Source organism: Phyllostomus discolor, chromosome 5 (genome assembly GCF_004126475.2).
Source record: "Phyllostomus discolor isolate MPI-MPIP mPhyDis1 chromosome 5, mPhyDis1.pri.v3, whole genome shotgun sequence".
Taxonomy (NCBI): Eukaryota; Metazoa; Chordata; class Mammalia; order Chiroptera; family Phyllostomidae; genus Phyllostomus; species Phyllostomus discolor.
This window is the reverse complement of record NC_040907.2, coordinates 155,070,283-155,089,513: the sequence shown is the minus strand read 5'-3', so window position 1 is coordinate 155,089,513 and position 19,231 is coordinate 155,070,283. Positions and strand designations below refer to the sequence as shown.

Sequence of the window (19,231 nt, the reverse complement as noted above, 5' to 3'; positions counted from 1 at the left end):
AAACCCCCATATTCCAAAATCCATTTTATTTCACCTGAAAAAAGTGTGCTGCTTCGGCAGATAAGGAGGATGTATTTTATACGTGCACTTGCACGTCCTACCCCTTCCATAGTCACGTCTAATAACGTGAGTCGTAATTCTTTAAAGTCAAACTTCCAGTTCACATACCAATTTTCCTAATTATCTCAGACATGTCTGTTATGGTTGACTTCGCAGTAATTACTTATATAATGCAATTTGATGACTATAATATTGGTAGGGCTGATAAGAAAACAAGCTAATCCTGACAAATAGAATTACGCTGATTTGAAGAAGGAATATAAAGAAGCTACCAAGCCAAATAGGAATTCCAAAAGTAGACCAGGTTTTTAAAAAGCTCATTTTGAAGGATTCGTACACCAGTTATGCACACTAGTGAAGCCTTCAACATATACAGACCTCTCTATGTAGCTTCCCATTTTACTTACATTCTCATGGTTCACATCGTAATTGTGCATATTAGTTTTGTTCCCTCCCTTTAGATTGTGGGCATGAAAGAAGTGTTTGGATTAGGTTTCTTAAGAATGAAAGAACTATTCCCAAATATCTGCTGCTCCTACTATAGCATAACCTGTTTCTGTAGACTAACCGTTGAGTGCTCTGATTACTTGGGGCAGTACAGAACATGGATTTGGGGCAAAAAGAAGAAAATGGCAGATTTAGGAAGAAGGAGGACTTAGGAAAGAGTAGAAATTCACTTACCTGCCTTCTCTTTGAACTGGCCATCGTTTTAATGAGAGCCTCTCCTTCGGCAGTGTACAAGTCCCCGGAGTACGAGTCCCTTGGCTTTGAGCTCACTGTGGAGAGACTAGTTTCTATTGGCTATCCTCAGGAGCTGCTCAGCTTTGCCTATGATTCTACATTCCCAACCAGGTAATTTCTCAAGATTTTTTTTTGGATTAAGAACGCTCTGTCCCGAAATTAATAATTCCATATGCATACTGGAACTCCCCCTCCCCCACCTTGAAAAAGTTCTTTGTGGGTTTCTTTCTTTCTTTCTTTCTTTCATCTATTTATTTATCGATTTATTTATTTATTTTTGGTTGGTTGATTCTAAAATTACCAGGGACTTTGTATGTATACCATATCGTTTGCATTCTTGAATTAAATTTAGCTTATTGTTACTGAAGAAGATCCATCTATGGAAAAGAAAAGGAAAATTAAGTTGGAGAGCAGTAGTGTGTTTAGCTGACACCTGACGTTGGTAGTCAGGAGCCTCCTCACAGTTTGCATTAATGGGTTTGATGGGAATGACTTAAGATGAAGGAAGGTGGTGTTTATATGAGATGTTACCACCATGCAGGTCCCATATGCAGCATCTAATAGAGAGAAACAAAAGCCAGCTCAGTTGTCCAAGGAAATTAAAAGACTGTTTTAGAATGGAACCAGCTGTATTAAGAGGAATTATAGATTACACTTCGATTAACCTTATTACAGAAAACAGTTGTGATCCTTTATCTAGAATAAATATTTTTTAGTTGCTGTGGGATTAGTTTTTTAAGATTTCATTTACCTACTTTAGTCTCAGGTGAATGAGGATGAGTTTGGTTCATGGCGATTGAGGAATGTAAGACTGTTGCCTGCATTACTTTGCAATATTCATGTTTTCATTTTCACATAGGGGACTTGTCTTTGATACGTTATATGGAAATCTTTTGAAAGTTGATGCCTATGGAAACCTCTTGGTCTGCGCACATGGATTTAACTTCATAAGGGGGTGAGTACAAAGGGAACTTTTAGCCTCTTTCTAGTGTTTTTTGTTTTAGTCAAACAATATGAAGATAACAGTGTCTCCCTAGGTTTAATATACTTTATTTTCCTATTTTTTATTTTTTAAGCAAGATACTTTTTTAAAAAAGATTTTATTTATCTTTAGAGATAGATGAAGGGAGGGAGAAAGAGAGGGAGAGAAACATCAATGTGTGGTTGCCTCTCATGTGCCCCCACGGGGACCTGGCCTGAAACCCAGGCATGTACCCTGACTGGGAATCAAACTAGTGATGCTTTGGTTTGCAGGCCGGCACTCAGTCCACTGAGCCACTACCCAGGGCCCTATTTTTTTAATTATTAAAGAGCAATTTTTAACATAAGGATACTTAACAATTATGTATTAGGCATTTGAGACCCAAACTGACATACAAATATAGTTAGCAGTTACATTTTGTTTAAAATAAGTGCTTTTTGCCCTGACCTGTGTGGCGCAGTTGGTTGGGTGTTGTCCTTCAGAGTGAAAGGTTGTTGGTTCAATTCACAGTCGGGGTATATGCCTAGGTTGTGGTTTAGTCCCTGGTTGGGGTGCGAGAGGCAACTGTTCAGTGTTTCTCTCTCACATTGATGTTTTTCTCCCCCTCTTTCTCCCTCCCTTCCTCTCTCTCTAAAAATAAATAAATAGAACCTTTTAAAAAAATAAATGCTGTCTAATGGTACAGCATCCAACAAAGCTAATCTTGAAACTTGCCCCTCAAAAAACTGTAGGTACTTTGCCTTATTTGAAATTCTAAGATTTTTATATTCCTTTCAATGCACTTCTCAGGTAGCTGCTTTGAATAGGTATGTACATAAAAGTGCTTTGAAAAATTTAAAACTACAACAGTGTAAATGATTAAGATTTTTAGCAACTAATAACATTTTTTAAAACATTCTAATGAATAGCTTCAGTATTTGATTATGGTGTTAATTTTTTTAAAACATGGGGTTAAAAATGAATGCAGGGCGATCATATTTAAAACAATAAGCTTTATTTTCATAATTAGCATATTTCCACTATTCTTACCAATTTGGACTTTCCACCCTAGTAACAGCAGATAAAATTTAGTGTCTAGTGTTTTTGGTGAAACATCCCAATTTTCTCTTTAGAAATCACAGTACAGCCATTTGACAACTTCTGTAATTGTGGCTTTATAGTCACGCACTTCTCCACTCTTGCACTCCCTAATTTATCAGTGACGTGTATTAGGGGCAGAGCAACTCTTAAAACCCAAGCGGGTTATGTGTCAGTCTCCCATGTAACTTTGCTGCGTATTATTCTCAATGGCAAAGTAGTCAAAACCACACAGTCGACATTGAAATTTAGTTAAAGAGGCAATGTGTTTTTGCTAAATACATTTGTGATAAGAGGCACAAATTAATTGAAACTGTACTAGAGTTTTCTTTAAATCTGAGGCCACATTAAAACCCCACTTAGAACTGAAGCATCTTATGCAAGACTCTTCAGCTGGCGTTTCATCAGCTCAGAGATTTCCAAGTATGTAAGTGTGGAAAGTGTGAAGTAAGGACCCCATCTTGACACACCTGGACAGGCCTTTCTTTCACTGTTATCTCTGCTCTTCTTTACTGTGCCTCCCATGCGGGGTTTGTTCAAAATCCATGAGTTACCCGGTTGCAGGATTTAGAACATAAAGTGATAATATAGCACTAGCAACCTAAGCTATTTTACGTATGGATATTGTCGCTGTAATTCAGAATCTCAGTGAAGATGAACCAACATTCTATTTATTAATGTCTGAAAAGGGGTTTCTGTGTTGTTGGGGGAGGGGTAGTCAGAGTAGAAAAGGAAGAGAAGCAGTTCTGTAAATTAGTACAACTGGTGGATTTACCAACTCAGACCCACAGGCCTTCTTCCTTCCCCCAACTAAGCCAGTAATGTTTCCAAATAGTTCCTTTGGAAATACATGTAGTAGTGTTTCAACAGTAAGTCACTTAGGAATAAATGCAGAGCCATTCAAATCATTCCGCCAGCACCTGGCACTGCACAGTCTTTCAGAGTCAGAGGAAAAATCCGTGGAGAAGAAAAAAGGCTGAATATGGAAGATGAGTGAGGGGGGTCACTGCAGTTTGTGGCAGGCCAGGCTAGAGGGGGTGTTAGGGGCTCTAGCAGGTAGCACCTTACACGCCTGGCCAATGAATTGAGGACTCTGTTTTGGACAGTGGCAAAGGCTTTTCAAGTTTTTAGCATAGGATAATATTGAGATCAAATCTTTATTCCACGGGTTGCAGAAAATTAGCAGTAGTCTAGCATTCCTTCTTGTGTGATACATTACCTCCCCCAAATTAATTTTTATTAAAAGATATATTAGCATGATTTATTAACTTATTTATAAGTCAGTTTGGGTTCTAATTGCCTAATAACTGTTACCTATCCCCTATTTTAAAAAAGTACTCTTTAATGATGGCGGGAATAGGAAGGTACATCTGAAGGGACAGTGTCATCCTACCAGACCTGACTGAAGCAAGCATATCACTGCTATTCCCGTTGACCTTAGTTTTCATTATAGAAAATCTTGGAAGGCTAGAAAATGAGGTCTTCTCCAAAGTTACTCTTTATTGGAACTTTATTTCAGAGGAGTGACAGACAGGAAACAATACGATTTCATATTCCTAACTAGAACTTAATGCCATTTGTAGTTAACAAACTCAACCAGGAATTGACCCAGGTTACTCTTTAAATGTGATTTTTTTTTTTTTTTTTTTTTTTTTTTTTTTAAGATTTTATTTATTTCTTTTTAGAGAGGGAAGGGAAGGAGATAGAGATAGATAGATAGATAGATAGATCAATGTGCGGTTGCTGGGGTTTATGGCCTGCAACCCAGGAATGTACCCTGGCTGGGAATCGAACCTGGGACACTTTGGTTCCCAGCCCACGCTCAATCCACTGAGCTACGCCAGCCAGGGCCCCTAAATGTGATGTTCTTTATTTAGATTAATTAGCTCCATAAATTCACCCTCAGAATTGTACATTTTATAGTTTAGTTTTTCTCCCTTTCAGTTTCTCTGTAATATTTTTATTAATACTGTCCTGTCCATCTTTTCACGGTGTCCCATTTCACTCTTCAGGGCTCTCTCGTGCATCTCGAACAACTTCTGTTTCACTGGCTTTTTTTCTTTTAAACCTTAAGTGTCCTCCATGCTTATGTTCTCAGTCTTCTCTGTCTTTGTGCGTGCGCGTGCTCTCCTCCGTTCCAGCCGTCTTCGTGACTTCGCGTGCTGCCCGTGCACAGATGTCATCTCTCAAGTCTGGATTGCTGTTTTCAGATCTTGACCTGTGTTTCTAAATGCCTGTAAAAGTCTTTTACTTTGAGCTTAGTGTGTCTAAAATAAAATTCTTACATCCACTCCTGATCCAGTTTCATATTTCTGTTCATGGAACCACCACCATCTGAGAGACACCTTACTGTAAACATCATTATCTTTATTTTTTTATTGAACATCATAATCTTTGATGTTTATGTTCCTCATCTGCCACATCCAGTCAGATGCCTGGTCTTGTTCGTTTCGCTTTGACAGTCTCTCTTGAGTACATTCTTCCCTTTGATTGCCTTTGCCCCCACTCTAGAATAGGCCCCTGCTGCTCTCACCTGGACTGCAGCGATAACCACTTCCCTGATTTTGTGGCCTTTTATCTCTGTGTCAGTTAGCTTTTGCTGCATAATAAATCACTTCAGAACTTAATAGTTTAAACAATGATCATTTCATTTAGCTCAAAATTTTGAGAGTCAGCTGGACAGTTCTGGGCTTTCTCAGCTGATCTGGAATGGTCTCTCATCTGACAGTTGGCAGGCTGTTGGCTAGGGTGCCTCATTTCCACATGCAGCCTTTCCCCTCCGGCAGGCCAGCTCACTGTCGGTCCCACAGTGGCCTCGGAGGTCCAGGTGCAGCAGGGGTGGGCAATCCCCGGTGCATGAGTGTTTTCGAAGTCTCTTGTATATTGCTGTTCAAGGCTGTATTCAAGGGCACAGTTTCATAATCGGAGGAACCACAAAGTCATATTACGAAGAGATAGGAAGAATTTGTAGCTATTTTTGCAGTTATCACATCTGTTTTTCCATTTTATCCTAAAACTGCAGCTGATTTAATATTTTTACAATTCGGTTTTGCTGGTTTTATCCTGCTGCTTAAACATTGTCAGTGATGCTCTCTTGCCCTTGAGCAACGCATGAGAACAATGACACAATCGGCCTCAGTTTATCTTTAGTTTTATTTTTCTCTGCCCCTGTCTCTCCGCAAATTGGACTAGTGTCTGAATTGGTCTGTCTAGGTTTTAAGGACCAGCTTACACGCCGCCACTTCCAGGAAACCTCCCTAGATTTTGCTCTCCTCGCTCCCACATTTATCTTTCTCAACCCCAAGTTGAAATGGTCTCCCCTTCCTCAGTTTTCTTATAGCTCTTTGCACCGTTCTTGTGTGGTTGTGGAATTAGGGTTTTTGCCTTGCTGTAATTGTCCCTTACCAGACTGAAAACTTTCTAAGGGCAGGAACCAGAACTTGTGTATCTTCATGTGTAATATTTGGAAATCTGCCGTGCATGTAGCCATCAGAATATTTGAATGAATTTTTGAGTGATGAATATATCTCACAGTTACTACAATGTTAGTTTTCTGAGTATTAATTACATTTTTTTCTTTCAGACCAGAAACTAGAGAGCAGTATCCAAATAAATTCATCCAACGAGATGACACTGAAAGATTTTACATTCTGAATACACTATTCAACCTACCAGGTAGACTCATTCTATGCTTTTATATGCTGATGCTTTCTCCTCTTCCCAAGATTATTTGTCTTTGCTCAAGGAAGATAGATAAAATAAGTTTGAATTCTTTCACTCATAGCTTATGAATATCTATTCTTCATTTTTCAGAGACCTACCTGTTGGCCTGCCTAGTAGATTTTTTTACTAATTGTCCCAGATATACCAGGTATGTATATACTATAATTTTTTTCCAATTGATTTTTTAAAAAAAAATTAATGTGCAGGGTTTTAGAGAACTGGCCATTGTAGGTCTTTTCTGCTTTTCCGAAGTGAATTTAGTGCTAGTGAGAGATGCCTCATTGCCAGCCCGAGAGAGATGGGACAGCACCAGCAGCTCCATGCGGGCTCTCCTCTCCCCTCGGCCCGGCCCCTCTCCTTGCCAGTACGCTGCCGTTTGGAAGGGACCACTTCTGATTGGCTTCTCCTGGGAATGAAGACGGCCTGCAGAGGTGCTAATTGTGACAACTGAGTGGGAGGTTTGTGTGTTGATTATCTGTCCAGACAGAATTGCACTAAAACCCCCCTACTCATTTCACAGCAGCTACCCAAGAGCCATTCGGGGACAGTAATCTAGTTTCATTCCCAGGCCCACCCAGCAAGCTTTGATTGGGGGATAAATACCATTTATCTTCCCTGAAGTAAAATTTCGCTTAAATCTCAAGCAAGTTATCCTCTTCTTTCTGGGAGTTATGTAACCACTGCCGAAAGTTCAGCCATGTGCGCCAGAATTTGCTAACTTCCTGTCTCTTCAGGTCTTGCCCACTTCAAGGCACTGACTTCAGTAGAGCACCGAGCCACTGAGCTGAATAGAAAACAGGCAGTTCCTTTGTGTTCAGAGACAACATCAGAAAAGTCAGGGTGGAGAGAACTTAAATAATCAGTTTTAACTTTTAAATGTTTCTTTGATGGGAACCTGTTTCTTAAAAGTGATGACTAAAGGAACGTGGTATTTTTGCAGCTGGCCTTTTAGCTTCCATTCAGTCTATTCTATCACTTTGCATTTGTTCACGGTTACCGTATTCCACTGAACACCATAGTCATCTCTGGTGATCAGAATGACTTTTCATTAGAGGGTATTATTTTTCTAATTAGCCAGCACCTTTATCCATGTGATAATGGAAACTTTGGGTCCCTGGGCAAGTGTGATATCTTATTTGCCCTCCTGTGGATTCCCCGTCATGTTCTTTTCATCTTTCTGTAGCTGCGAGACAGGCTTTAAAGACGGGGACCTCTTCATGTCTTACCGCAGCATGTTCCAGGACGTGAGGGACGCCGTGGACTGGGTTCATTACAAGGTACCTGGGAGCTGCTGCTGCGCCTGCTTTCTCACTGACGTGTGTTTTACGTGGTCTGACAGTAACTCCCCAGTGCAGACAGGGCAGGATTTCTCTCCGTAAAAAGCAAAAGAACAAAAACAAAAAAACCCATGGATTTACTACAAATTGTACTAATAAAATATGAGATGCCTTTTGATTTCTAGTTTAAAATAAAATAGTTTTGTGTTTTAAATACATTTTGGAGGCAGAGTTGCAGCAAATCGCACATGCCAGTTTGCTCTGGCCTGACCCCATGTACCTGCTCTTCCTTTCTGGTGAATACTTTGATGCACCTGGGTTGATAGTAGACACAGTTTGTCTTACAAGCTGTTAAAAACTGGTTTTGTTCTTTTCTTTTTTCCCTTTTCTTCCCCTAGGGCTCCCTGAAGGAAAAGACAGTTGAAAATCTTGAGAAATATGTCGTCAAAGATGTGAGTAATAAGGGGAAATCTACACGATAGCTTGTTTTACCTGTTAGGGAAACAAATACAATAACAAGCCTATTTATAACAAAATGCACAAGGGAAGGTGTTCCTTTGTCTTGGCATAATATATGCCAAGTACAATTACCCAGAGTTTTAGCCAGAACACAGGTGTTGGTATGGTTTTTGCTGTCTGTGGGTGGGCAGGAAGACCCAGTGTTCCATTCATCCCCATCGCTCTGATTGGCGGCTGGAGGGGTTACTGTGTGCACGCCCGTGTGCTGAGTGATTACATGCACTGCCCTGTTTCATTTTTTTTTACCCTGAATTAGGTGTAGGTATCGTTACCTCTGCTTCATAGATGAATAAACTGAGGAATACAGGGGTTAAATAACTTGGCCAAATCCATACAATTAGTTAGTAACCCAAATCATAACCACTGTGTTAGACTGTCTAAGAAAATGTATATATATGCAACTTATTTATATTGTCTTTAACCTATCAACAGGGAATAATAAAGGAGGTTTTAAATACCTTAAAAGGCACTAGTGGAAAACTTGGTAAAAATCAGAAAGATCTGTAGTTCAGTTAATAGTGTTGTGTCAGTGTTAGTTCCTTAGTTTTGGTACCTGTGCTGTGGTTATGTAGGACGTTAATAGTAAGGGAAGCTGGATGAAGGGTGTATGGGACCCTCTACTGTTTTCACAACTTTTCTTTAAGCCTGAAATTATTTCAAACTAAAATGTAAACATACACACATACTTCCTTTTCTTACAGAGGAAAGGTAGCATTATGCAATGTTTTCCCAAAGTACTTTGATAAAGATTATTTACTGTTTTCAGTCTTTGTACCTCCTGTTTCCACTCTCACCCCAATCCTTGTTGTTTCAAAAAGAACACTGAGGGGTTTGGGAGAGCTCCAGGGACTTTAAGGAAAGGAACCCATTTACTGTGAGAGAAGGAAAACTCTGCTCTTCTCTCTGGTTGTATGAGGGTTAGAATTCCGTATGCATCTGCACATTTCTGGACCGTAACCTGCACCTGCCGTTTCAGTTCTGCGGGGTGTTTGTTTAAGTGAGAGTGTGTATGGTGAAGCTGTATCCGACGCTCTGCATGTAGAGGATTTTGCTGGTGATGTTTAAAATCAGCTTCTCCTGATGTGATCTCTAACACATCTAATTCACATAGTAAGATTACAAGGTAAATCGGACTCTTTCCTGAGGCAGACATGAGGAAGGTAGGGGTATGCTTTTAGTGAGCATATACTCATTTATATGTATCACTTTATATATAAAATTTATATCTTAAAATACACCTTGTATATTACATGTGTTAATACTTAATTTATGCACAGTGATAATGTGATCTTCTAAATGCCAAAATCTTGTAATCATCCAACCAACCCTTACAGGGCATTCCCGTTCTTACTTAAGTGGACAAAAGTCCAGTACGTGACTGCTCCACAGTAAATGAATATGTGTTTGTGTTTTATTGTTTGACTCATCATTATGTTACATTTCAGGGAAAACTGCCTTTGCTTCTGAGCCGGATGAAGGAAGTAGGGAAAGTATTTCTTGCCACCAACAGTGACTATAAATATACAGATGTAAGTGCTTAATATTCATATTTGTTTATACAGAGGAATTATTTTGGCCTAAAGAACTGTGAAGATAACAAGGAAGAAGATCATAGTGTATTAAGGGTCGTTTTTACTATTTCATTTGAAAGCAGTGGAAAGAGCAAAAATATATAGCATAAGGGCTACATTAGAGTGATGGACAGGTTTTTCTAAATATTTGACTATTTTCCCTGATTGCAGTTAACTACTTGAACATTTTAATTTGGGGGTTATTTGAAGCATTTGTGCTGATCAAAATGGCTTCTGTGTCTCTTTGACAAATCATTTATGAAACTTAAGTCACCCCTTTTGTTGCACGTGGTCTCCCTCCCTGCTGTCGGGAGCCAGACAGCAATAGATGGTGCAAAGCTGTTTTGATTCTTGGCCCTCAAAATTTACCGCCGCTTAACGCAGATGTTCTTTGCCATGATTAAAGTATGTAGAAAAGCTGATTGAACTCTTTAACCTCATCTTACTTTTGCTAAGATAGTTACAAATTCATAGTACTAGCAAGAAGCTCAGTGCTTCCCAATCCTCTTTATGTAAAATCTTGACTTTGAAACCTGGTGATTTGGAATAAGCAGTTTTACAAAGTCAGCGGTTCAATGGCTTGGTTGGTCTATGCAGAGTAGTAAAAAGGCCAAAGTATGTTATTTCTTGTGAGGCATTCGTTTTCTCTGTGCTCTTAACCTTGAAAGACTCTTGCCTCCAAAAATGTGTTCCAGTGAAGTAGGAGAATTGGGTAGGGATGTGTGGGTGAATCTCTGCAAAACCATCTCCTGGAAGAAATTCGTGTCCTTCTGAGAATGCCAGAAGCCTTTGTATGTTTCTTTGTTATGATGGAGCATTCACTTCTGGCTCTCACGGCCATGATTTCGTAAACTTCAGAGGAAATGAGAATGTGATGAATCCTATATTGAAAAAGACTTGTCTTATGAAAAGCTTGTGTGTGATTCTTTTTTAGTACTGTTTTATATCTTTTGTAGAAGTATTATTTGAACCTTATATTGGATTTTTTTTCCAGAAAATTATGACTTACCTGTTTGATTTCCCACATGGCCCCAAGGTACTCTATATAAATTACTAGACCATTGCTTTAGTAATAATGAATGCATTTAATCAGCCTGGAATGTGGACATGAAGGAATGGGCCAGGACCCATTCGGGAATCCTCATTAACATGAGAAATAAATGGCAGTGCTGTTATAATTGAAAGTTGCTCACAATCTGAAACCTAGTAGCAGAAATGAAAGAGATATCCATGTGGCATTTAGTAGGGTGGGATCAGAACAACTTGATGCCCAAGGACTTCTCTGCAGAGTTACTAGGTTTGGTATTTTCAGGTTGAGGAAGATAACTGATGGAAAGAAACAGAGAAAATATGTACATTCCTGACAACTTCTAGAGTCTGCTATTAGTTATTGATGAGTTCTGTGCTAAGGGAACAGTTAACCTTGATATTTAGCAGAGAAGTCTTTGTATCTGCAGTACAGCTGCACTTAGGTTTAAGGAATATCCATTGCAGTTTAATCACATACTTGTGGGATTTTAATACTATGCTTTCTTTGAATAAGTATCAGTAAATCCCTATTTTGAGATCATCCAAAAACACGGCATTCATTGCTCTTCAACTTGACCTTAAAAGGTCAACGCCGTGGCTCAGTTTCAGGATGGAAATAATGTTAATGGGCATGACTTTTATGTTAGTGCTGTGGTTAGCCCGCACGCAGTCTGAGCCAAAGGCCACTGTGTACCTAAACCATCAGTCCGAGGTCTTAGCCAGTAAAATCTCCTCGTAGTTGCGTGCCAGTCTGTGTACTTCAGTTCTGATGCTTATCCGCCTCTCTCTCTCAATTTGTCTCTTGGGTATCGATTGGAATCTCTCTTTAGCACCCCCTGAGCTCACTCTTGTAGCCCATTTCAGGTGTCAGCACACTTTCTTTCATATATTAAGTCTCTGTGAAATAAGTAGATGAAATGATTAAAAATGTAGTAGAGATTATTAGATACAATATGTTTTTAATAAAATAGTGGGATCCTCTGATTATACTTAGTATTTCTACATTTCTTGCATCTGAGTGAGATTAAATGTTAGTGCCTTAGGGTTGGGAGTGATGTTTCAGCTTTTGCTGTTTCTCCCCGCTCAGCCTGGGAGCTCCCATCGGCCGTGGCAGTCTTACTTCGACCTGATCCTGGTGGATGCACGCAAACCGCTTTTCTTCGGAGAGGGCACTGTGCTGCGTCAAGTGGACACTGTAAGTTGGGCGGGTGGTGTCTCTGCTAGTGCGCTGCCCTGCCTGTCTGCCCTTCCCCCGTGCACACTCTCCCTAAGGAAACAGGCATTTTGAACTACTGAGCTGTGTTTCTCTTTTAAAATTATTCTAAGACTTTTTGTGTTAATTGATAGCCAAATAATTAAAAAATATATATGTATATAACTTAAGAGTGCCTTTCATTTGGTTGCCTAGCCAAGTAGCATTTTGGGTAGAGATTGTGATGAATGATGAAGAGTTACAAGGGCCATATTCTCTTCTCACAGAAAACTGGCAAGCTGAAAATCGGCACCTACACAGGCCCTTTACAGCATGGCATCGTGTACTCAGGAGGTGAGTTGCAGGTTTCCCGGTAGTGTCTGCGCTCAGGCCTTACCACGAAAGCATGGAGGTCCTCCTGGCCTAGCGGCACATCTACCCTTTAGTGCTCTGAAGGTGTCACCTGCTGAAGGCGAATACTTCAGTCACCTCCCAGTGCCACCGGAGTCCAGGAGAAGGGGCTTGAGAAGTTGTTAGTCTGTCCTAGCGAATCTTTGGATCTGTTGTACCCTCACCTTTCTTTGACCTATTTGAGGCTTTTTCTCAGTGTTCTGGAATCATTTGGGATGGTTCTCAGGGGTCCTCAAGGAGCCCCTGCAGACAGATACGTATTTTGTTGGTGTGAGAAACGTTTGAACACAGCCAACTTAATGGCACATTCGTGATGAGAAACAGCGGTGACGCTTCTGTGGGTTGCAGCTGTCACTGACGCTGCGACACGCAGGGCTGTTGCTTTCGGATTTGGTGACCAAGAGCTCTGGTCACCACACGGGAGCTGAAGGTTTTGTCTTAGAGGCAATAAAAAGAATGATAAAAAGACAATTGTGGGTCTTTGTCTTTAAGAAAGGTGAGGCCTTTCTCTAGAGTGTTCCTCACATAATTGTAAGAATAAAATTAAGCAGCACAGCATTTGCTGGCTGTGGCACTGGGAATGCTGGTTTTTTAATATGGGACATTTTTGTTTTCTCATTGTTTGTTCTGTCGTTTCAGGTTCATCTGATACAATATGTGATCTGTTGGGAGCCAAGGGCAAGGATATTTTGTATATTGGAGATCACATTTTTGGGGACATTTTAAAATCAAAGAAACGACAAGGGTGGCGAACTTTCTTGGTGATTCCTGAGCTTGCACAGGAGCTTCACGTCTGGACTGATAAGAGCTGTAAGGAGCTACTCACTGCGTAGATCTTTGGCACGGCCAGTCCATGTGCGTGACTGGCCGTGAGTCGGTCCTCTTCCGTGCGCCATCACCTCGTATGTAGGGCTCAGAGGGGCCAACAGATGGGCCCTGATGTTTGCCAGCCTTCTTCCCGGATAGCCAGATAGTTCACAGAAGTCCGGAATTTGAGGAAATGTGAGAGGTTATCTTGCTCAGTTTCTTCTTGATCCCCTTTAAGTACAAAACGTTACGCCCCGAGTTCTATTACTGGGACAGCCAACCCGTGAGCCCCTCTGCAGTCCCGTTAGTCCAGCCGTGCTGCCAGCTCCTGTCTCTCTGCTGCCGGCTCCTGTCTGTGAGTCCGGGGCATTGAGGGCTCTCCGTGTTAACCACCTCCTGGTGTTTTTCACTCGCTCTTCTGAGGAGCAGAGAATGGGGCCACACCCCATTCTCTGAACTGAGTTACGCTGTGGGCACCAAACGTGAGCTGTGGGTTTAGTGACCTGAGGACAGTTGACACACAAGTTCTTGGACCAGTGCTAGCCAGCCTCACCCAGTACGGTGAAAGGCAACACCTGCGTGCCCCCAGGCCAGCCACTGAGTCACCCTTTGCCTCCGTTTCCTCAAATGTGAAAATGAGGATAACACCAACTACCTCATAAAGCCGATGAGACTTAACTGAGGTGACATGTGTATAAACAAGAGACAAGTAACAGCTCTTCTCAGCCACAGCTCCTCATCTGACCCACAGGACAGAGAACATGATGAAATGACCTTCTGTTATCCCCGAGATGGCAGATAAAGACAGTTTGTTATATACAGAGATTACATTAAGGCCTAATTCTCCTGGGGAGTCCGAGTGCAGGGAAGCACGCAGCTGATGCTGGCTGTTGGTACTGTTCCCACTTACCGGTGGGATTTTCTTGCTAGCCTTTCATCCACATTTTCAGCTTCCCACCTGTGAAGCATTAGGTATCTAGTTGATTTGGCTCTGTTTCCTACACTCATAACTCTGGACAAGTCACCTCATTCTGTGTTAATATTTGCTTTGCTGACACACCTAAGACACCGGGTGAACTGGCACTTTGTCAGTGTAGAAGACTCAGCATCTAGCGGAAGCAGAGCTGTGGTCAGTGACGTTTCAGTGGGAAGAAGGCAGTTAAAGAGAACATCGCAGTGTTTGTCTGCCGCCAGATTGCAGGCAGCGGGGGGCCGAGGGTCTTCTTGAAGGGGGAGAAGGAAGTTATTTTATGATTCACCCATGGTTTTATTCTTTAGTCATATCTGCAACCATGTCATTCAATCTCAGCAGTAGTTTAAAACTGGGTGCTTTTTATTTCACTTAAAATATTTTCCTCTTTCGTCCAAACCTTAACTAGCACTTTTTGAAGAACTTCAGAGCTTGGATATTTTCTTGGCTGAACTCTACAAGTAAGTTTTTTTCCTAATTTTAAAGTTTTATCCCCTGAAACCCATGGGCCTTTTTGGGAGTCGCCTGGGCATAAGCGGTGTCCTTTCTGGAGATTGGCACTGGGTCTTCTGTCTGCAGGCACCTGGACAGCAGCAGCAATGAGCGCCCCGACATCAGCTCCATCCAGAGGCGCATTAAGGTATCCATCCCAGCGGGATTCGGGAGAAAACTCGCAGAATAAAGTTGAAGTGATTTTCGTATTTTTGATTTTGTACAGGGACTGGCACATAGCCAGTACTCAATAAGTGTTTTTTTAAAATGAGTTGACACTCACTCTTGTTCTTTGTTTTAGAAAGTGACTCATGACATGGACATGTGCTATGGGATGATGGGGAGCCTGTTCCGCAGTGGCTCCCGGCAGACCCTCTTTGCCAGCCAGGTGATGCGCTATGCCGACCTCTACGCAGCCTCTTTCATCAACCTGCTCTACTACCCCTTCAGCTACCTCTTCAGGGCGGCCCACGTCTTGGTGAGTTGGTACCGCTTTGAGCTACTGTTTGTAGTTAAGATACTCTTCGAGCTGAGGTCTGCAACCAGATCTGCACAGGAGGGTCTGGATTATTCCTTTCTGATGGGCAAAGCCCAAGGGGTAAGTTGCATAAAAAGGAATCTTTGAGAAAGTATCATCAAGATAGAATGTTACAGGGTATAACTTTACTCTAAAATCGACCAATGCAGGCTGTTTGAATAGTGAAGACTTTCCTCTTTTGTTAGTACTAAATATTCTTATGTTCTAGGACTGTTTTTGCTGTGAAATAATAAGGATCTCTTCTTTCTCATGTTACCCAGCTTCAGGCTGTAGTAAATGGCCTGGGCACAGTTTTGAGGGTTGAGGAGAAAGAGGACACGCAGCTTTCAGGGAGTTCCAGGGAGACGCTTCCGTGCCTAAACTGCCTTGGCCTCTGGTCTCTGCGCACGGCCCCCTCAGGAGGGAGAGGACGGTAACTATGGCGACAGGGAAGTCAGGAGGCTTCCCAGCTCTGTGCGCGCAGCTGCCACTGCTTTCCTGGAACCCGAGTGACTGTAGTCAAGGAGCATTTTAAAGTTTTGCTGGAAAGTGGAAACATGAGACCAAAGATCTTTTAAAAGAACCAAAGCCTCAAGAATTAGTGAGCTGTGTGGGCTGGCTCGCTGCTGAGAATTATGTTCATGTAATGGTCACTCAGCAGCGAAGTGGACCCTGTTTTTAACCAGTGAAACAAGTCAAACAGTAAAGCTTCCTGTTGGTATTTGCCCAGTAGATCTTGACTGTTTCCAAAAAGTTTAGGCACGAAGAAATAAACTGAAGGGGAAGGCTTTGTCCTACAAGTTCTGGTGGTGAATTTCATCTGATTTCTAAGGGAGAGCGGGGAAAAAGGGTAAACAGCTCACTGTGGAGCAGTCCTCTCGGGAAGGTGGGTTGGGAAGGAACACTGTCGGTTACAGCTGGAGAAGATGGACAAATAAAAAGTGGTCAAAGGCCGGAACGCTAAGATCAGCTTCAGCTGAGGGAGGAGCACCAGTGTGTTCACTGGTTGTGGGGCCGATTCGGAAAGGGGTCTGTATGCAGCAGGCAAGCAGCGGATCGTTAGACCTCTTCTACCAAACACTAAAGCTTCACAGTGGAAAGCTCACGAAGGCATTACTTGAAAAGTAGATTGGAACTCAGTCAACGCTTTAATGTTATCTGCTGGCGGAGACTGTAAAATGCAAGGTGTGGGGCAGCGCGGCCACCCGCTGTACAATCCGCAGCCTCATGAGCATCCCGTCACCTCTGGGCTGCAGGTGGAGACGCATTTGCTGGTGGGCTGGTTCACGCTCGACACCTGTGTGGTAGGACTGGGTGGGCGCATGCTTTAGAAAAGCCCAGCACTGGCAGCAGACTGCGGGTTGCCTGGCCAGCTGGTGGCATCCAGACTGCTGAAGCCTGTGGAAATGGACATGCTCTTTTTGCACACAACATGGAACAACCTTGGGAGTGGAAAACTTTTTAAGTGTCATTAATCAAAAGAAAGATCATGAAGGTTTATAATGTTCTTAATGATGCAGGGGACTGACTGGAGTTCTGTGATAGAATATTAGAGCACCTTTGAAGTATTAAAATGAGGGAGAGGAGTTAGGATTTGGGAAACAGTGGCTTCTCTCCACCTGCTCTCTGAACTCCTGGCTTTGTTCCAGATGCCTCACGAGTCCACGGTGGAGCACACGCACGTGGACATCAACGAGGTGGAGTCCCCCCTCGCCACCCGGAACCGCACTTCGGTGGATTTTAAAGATACTGACTACAAGCGGCACCAGTTGACACGGTCGATTAGTGAGATTAAACCCCCCAACCTCTTCCCGCTGGCCCCCCAGGAAATCACACACTGCCATGATGAAGACGATGATGAGGAGGAGGAAGAAGAATAAGGAAGAAAACCAAAACCCTGAGCACCCATTAAACACGTCCTGGCAGGACTCACAGGAGCAGACCATGTCCCTGTCTGGGTTCTGGCGGGAGGGGGGCACTGCATTAAAGGTGTTATCTGAAAAGTTTCTGAAGACCTTAAGACGTTCTAACCGTAGGGAGGTACTTGTTTTAGTTCCGTGTGTCTGCACTCTGCACCGGTGGTTCCGAGTTGTCATGGAATCCGCACCGGGAGAAGCAACGGTAGCGCCGGCTGAGCTGCGTGCAGGCGGCTCTGGCGTGGCTTGTGGCCCTGTCTCACCATTGGTGTGCTGGGGGGTCTGCAGTGGAAGGAGGAGGGTGGAGAGGGGACCCCCAAGTGCTGTTTTGTTACAAACTGTGCTCTTCCTCCCAAACCCATCTTTTCAGTGCGTCACGTAGCTCTGGGCGTCACTGGAGAAACACATGGTTTCCATGATCAGACGTGTCTTCTGCCAGGTTCCTTTTACAAGCTTCTGTCTCAGTGTCCTCAGCGACTGGTGAGGCTGTGGTCTGCCGCCGGCTTTGCGAAAGTGTCCTCTGCTTGCTGCGTAGCTGATCTGGAGTGCACTGCACGATTTCATTTTGAGGCAGAAGTCTTCATCTGTTTCTACATTTCTGTAATTGATACCAAAAATGTCCCCCTCTCTCCTCCAACAATGTCCCCCTCTCTCCTCCAACAAAAAAAAAACAACAATCTTTTTCTCATCTGGTGTAAATCTGTAAAGTGAATTTAGCTGAAAGAGGACAAAGGAGCAAGCCACAAAAAGGAAAGGAAACTACTTGTATTACAGCATAACGGAGTGAAATCCATTAGTGTGGGCTGTGCTGTGTGGCCCGTGTCGCCCCATCCCAGCCCTCAGTGTCCTCCAGAGCTGAAGGCTGCATTTTGGGGTCGAGCAGTGGAAGATGGGGAGTGGGCTCTGCAAGCCCGGCTGCACTGCGCCGGAGCATGGTCGGTGCGGCCCGCTGCTGCGCACGGCAGGGGCCGGCCGGCCTCCCTCCCAGTGCAGTGCGCGGCAGCGCGTTCCGAACGGCGGTGTAGACTCTCACTTTACCTCCATGTACTCTTCTGTTCTCATTGTCGTTGCTCGACTTGGGCGGGTAGCTTAGCTGCTCTAGAATTCAATAAACACGGTATTTCTAACACTGGCTTGGATCCCTCTGTTGTAGCACAGCTGTAACTGCGGTTGGGTTCAGGTGTAACTCAGGGACATCAGTTTGACACGGTCTCAGAAGAAGGCAAGTTTGGCGTGACTGGTTAGTGGTTAAAGTTGTAGCACTTACATAGGCCTTGATTTTCTCATGGAAAGTTTTTTGGTACGGGACTATAAGGTAAGATTTTTTTTCCCCCTTTTTAAAAATTCATTTTAGTAGGAAACAGTAATTTAGCCAAGGCCCTAATACCTCACCACTTTTAGTATCTGTGGCTCTACACCAGGTCACATCAACAACCAAACACTGTCTTGCTTTAAATTTTAGAAAATGGGTTTATGGTCACCCCAGTTATTCCTCTCCAGACAGAGATGTTGCCCAGTTTGACATTCTCTTAAATCATCTCAAAGCCAGCGAATTTCTAAATGGGTTATTATGACTACAGAGCTAACTTACAATAAAAAAACTTCCATACCTTCCCTTTTACAGCAAGGACCGCACGAGCACTTTGCTTTAACCTACCACGCTTTTGGTGCTGTCCGCGTCAGAGCTAGGTGATAGTGCCTCTTTAGTCAGGTGTGTCTCTGGCAGTGGGCCGAGGACTGGGGAGTGGAGAACACGACTGGAACGGGGAAGACTTAACTGCTCGCTGCGGCCTTCTCCAGGGTCACCGGAGTATTTTAAGGAGCTCAGACTCCGTGAGTGTCTGAGACCCAGACAGAGCGTTGCTTCTCCGTCAGTGCTGCTGGGGATCGGATGGGCCGAGGGCAGGCGCACTAAAGCACGAGGGCGCGTGTCTCTGTGGCCAGGAG

At 43.0% G+C, this 19,231-nt stretch overlaps 1 protein-coding gene across 6 annotated transcripts in view; it reads left to right on the top strand.

Annotated features, from left to right (window-relative positions):
* Window positions 1-17,924, top strand: part of NT5C2 (5'-nucleotidase, cytosolic II) — a 147,609-nt gene extending 129,685 nt beyond the window's left edge. For 5 of the 6 annotated variants that reach the window (XM_028511871.2, XM_036027236.1, XM_028511870.2 and 2 more), the window contains 15 exons: window positions 795-912; window positions 1,661-1,756; window positions 6,444-6,535; window positions 6,674-6,731; window positions 7,767-7,860; window positions 8,259-8,312; window positions 9,825-9,908; window positions 10,945-10,986; window positions 12,067-12,174; window positions 12,459-12,525; window positions 13,222-13,392; window positions 14,769-14,820; window positions 14,939-14,999; window positions 15,153-15,329; window positions 17,018-17,924. In XM_028511871.2, coding sequence (XP_028367672.1) covers window positions 795-912; window positions 1,661-1,756; window positions 6,444-6,535; window positions 6,674-6,731; window positions 7,767-7,860; window positions 8,259-8,312; window positions 9,825-9,908; window positions 10,945-10,986; window positions 12,067-12,174; window positions 12,459-12,525; window positions 13,222-13,392; window positions 14,769-14,820; window positions 14,939-14,999; window positions 15,153-15,329; window positions 17,018-17,248 — 1,505 coding nt within the window. In that variant the 3' untranslated portion in view covers window positions 17,249-17,924. Of the gene's footprint in view, window positions 1-794; window positions 913-1,660; window positions 1,757-6,443; window positions 6,536-6,673; window positions 6,732-6,934; window positions 7,042-7,766; window positions 7,861-8,258; window positions 8,313-9,824; window positions 9,909-10,944; window positions 10,987-12,066; window positions 12,175-12,458; window positions 12,526-13,221; window positions 13,393-14,768; window positions 14,821-14,938; window positions 15,000-15,152; window positions 15,330-17,017 lie in introns of those variants that run through there. The other variant, XM_036027238.1, reaches the window with a different exon arrangement.
* Window positions 17,925-19,231: the final 1,307 nt, after the last annotated feature.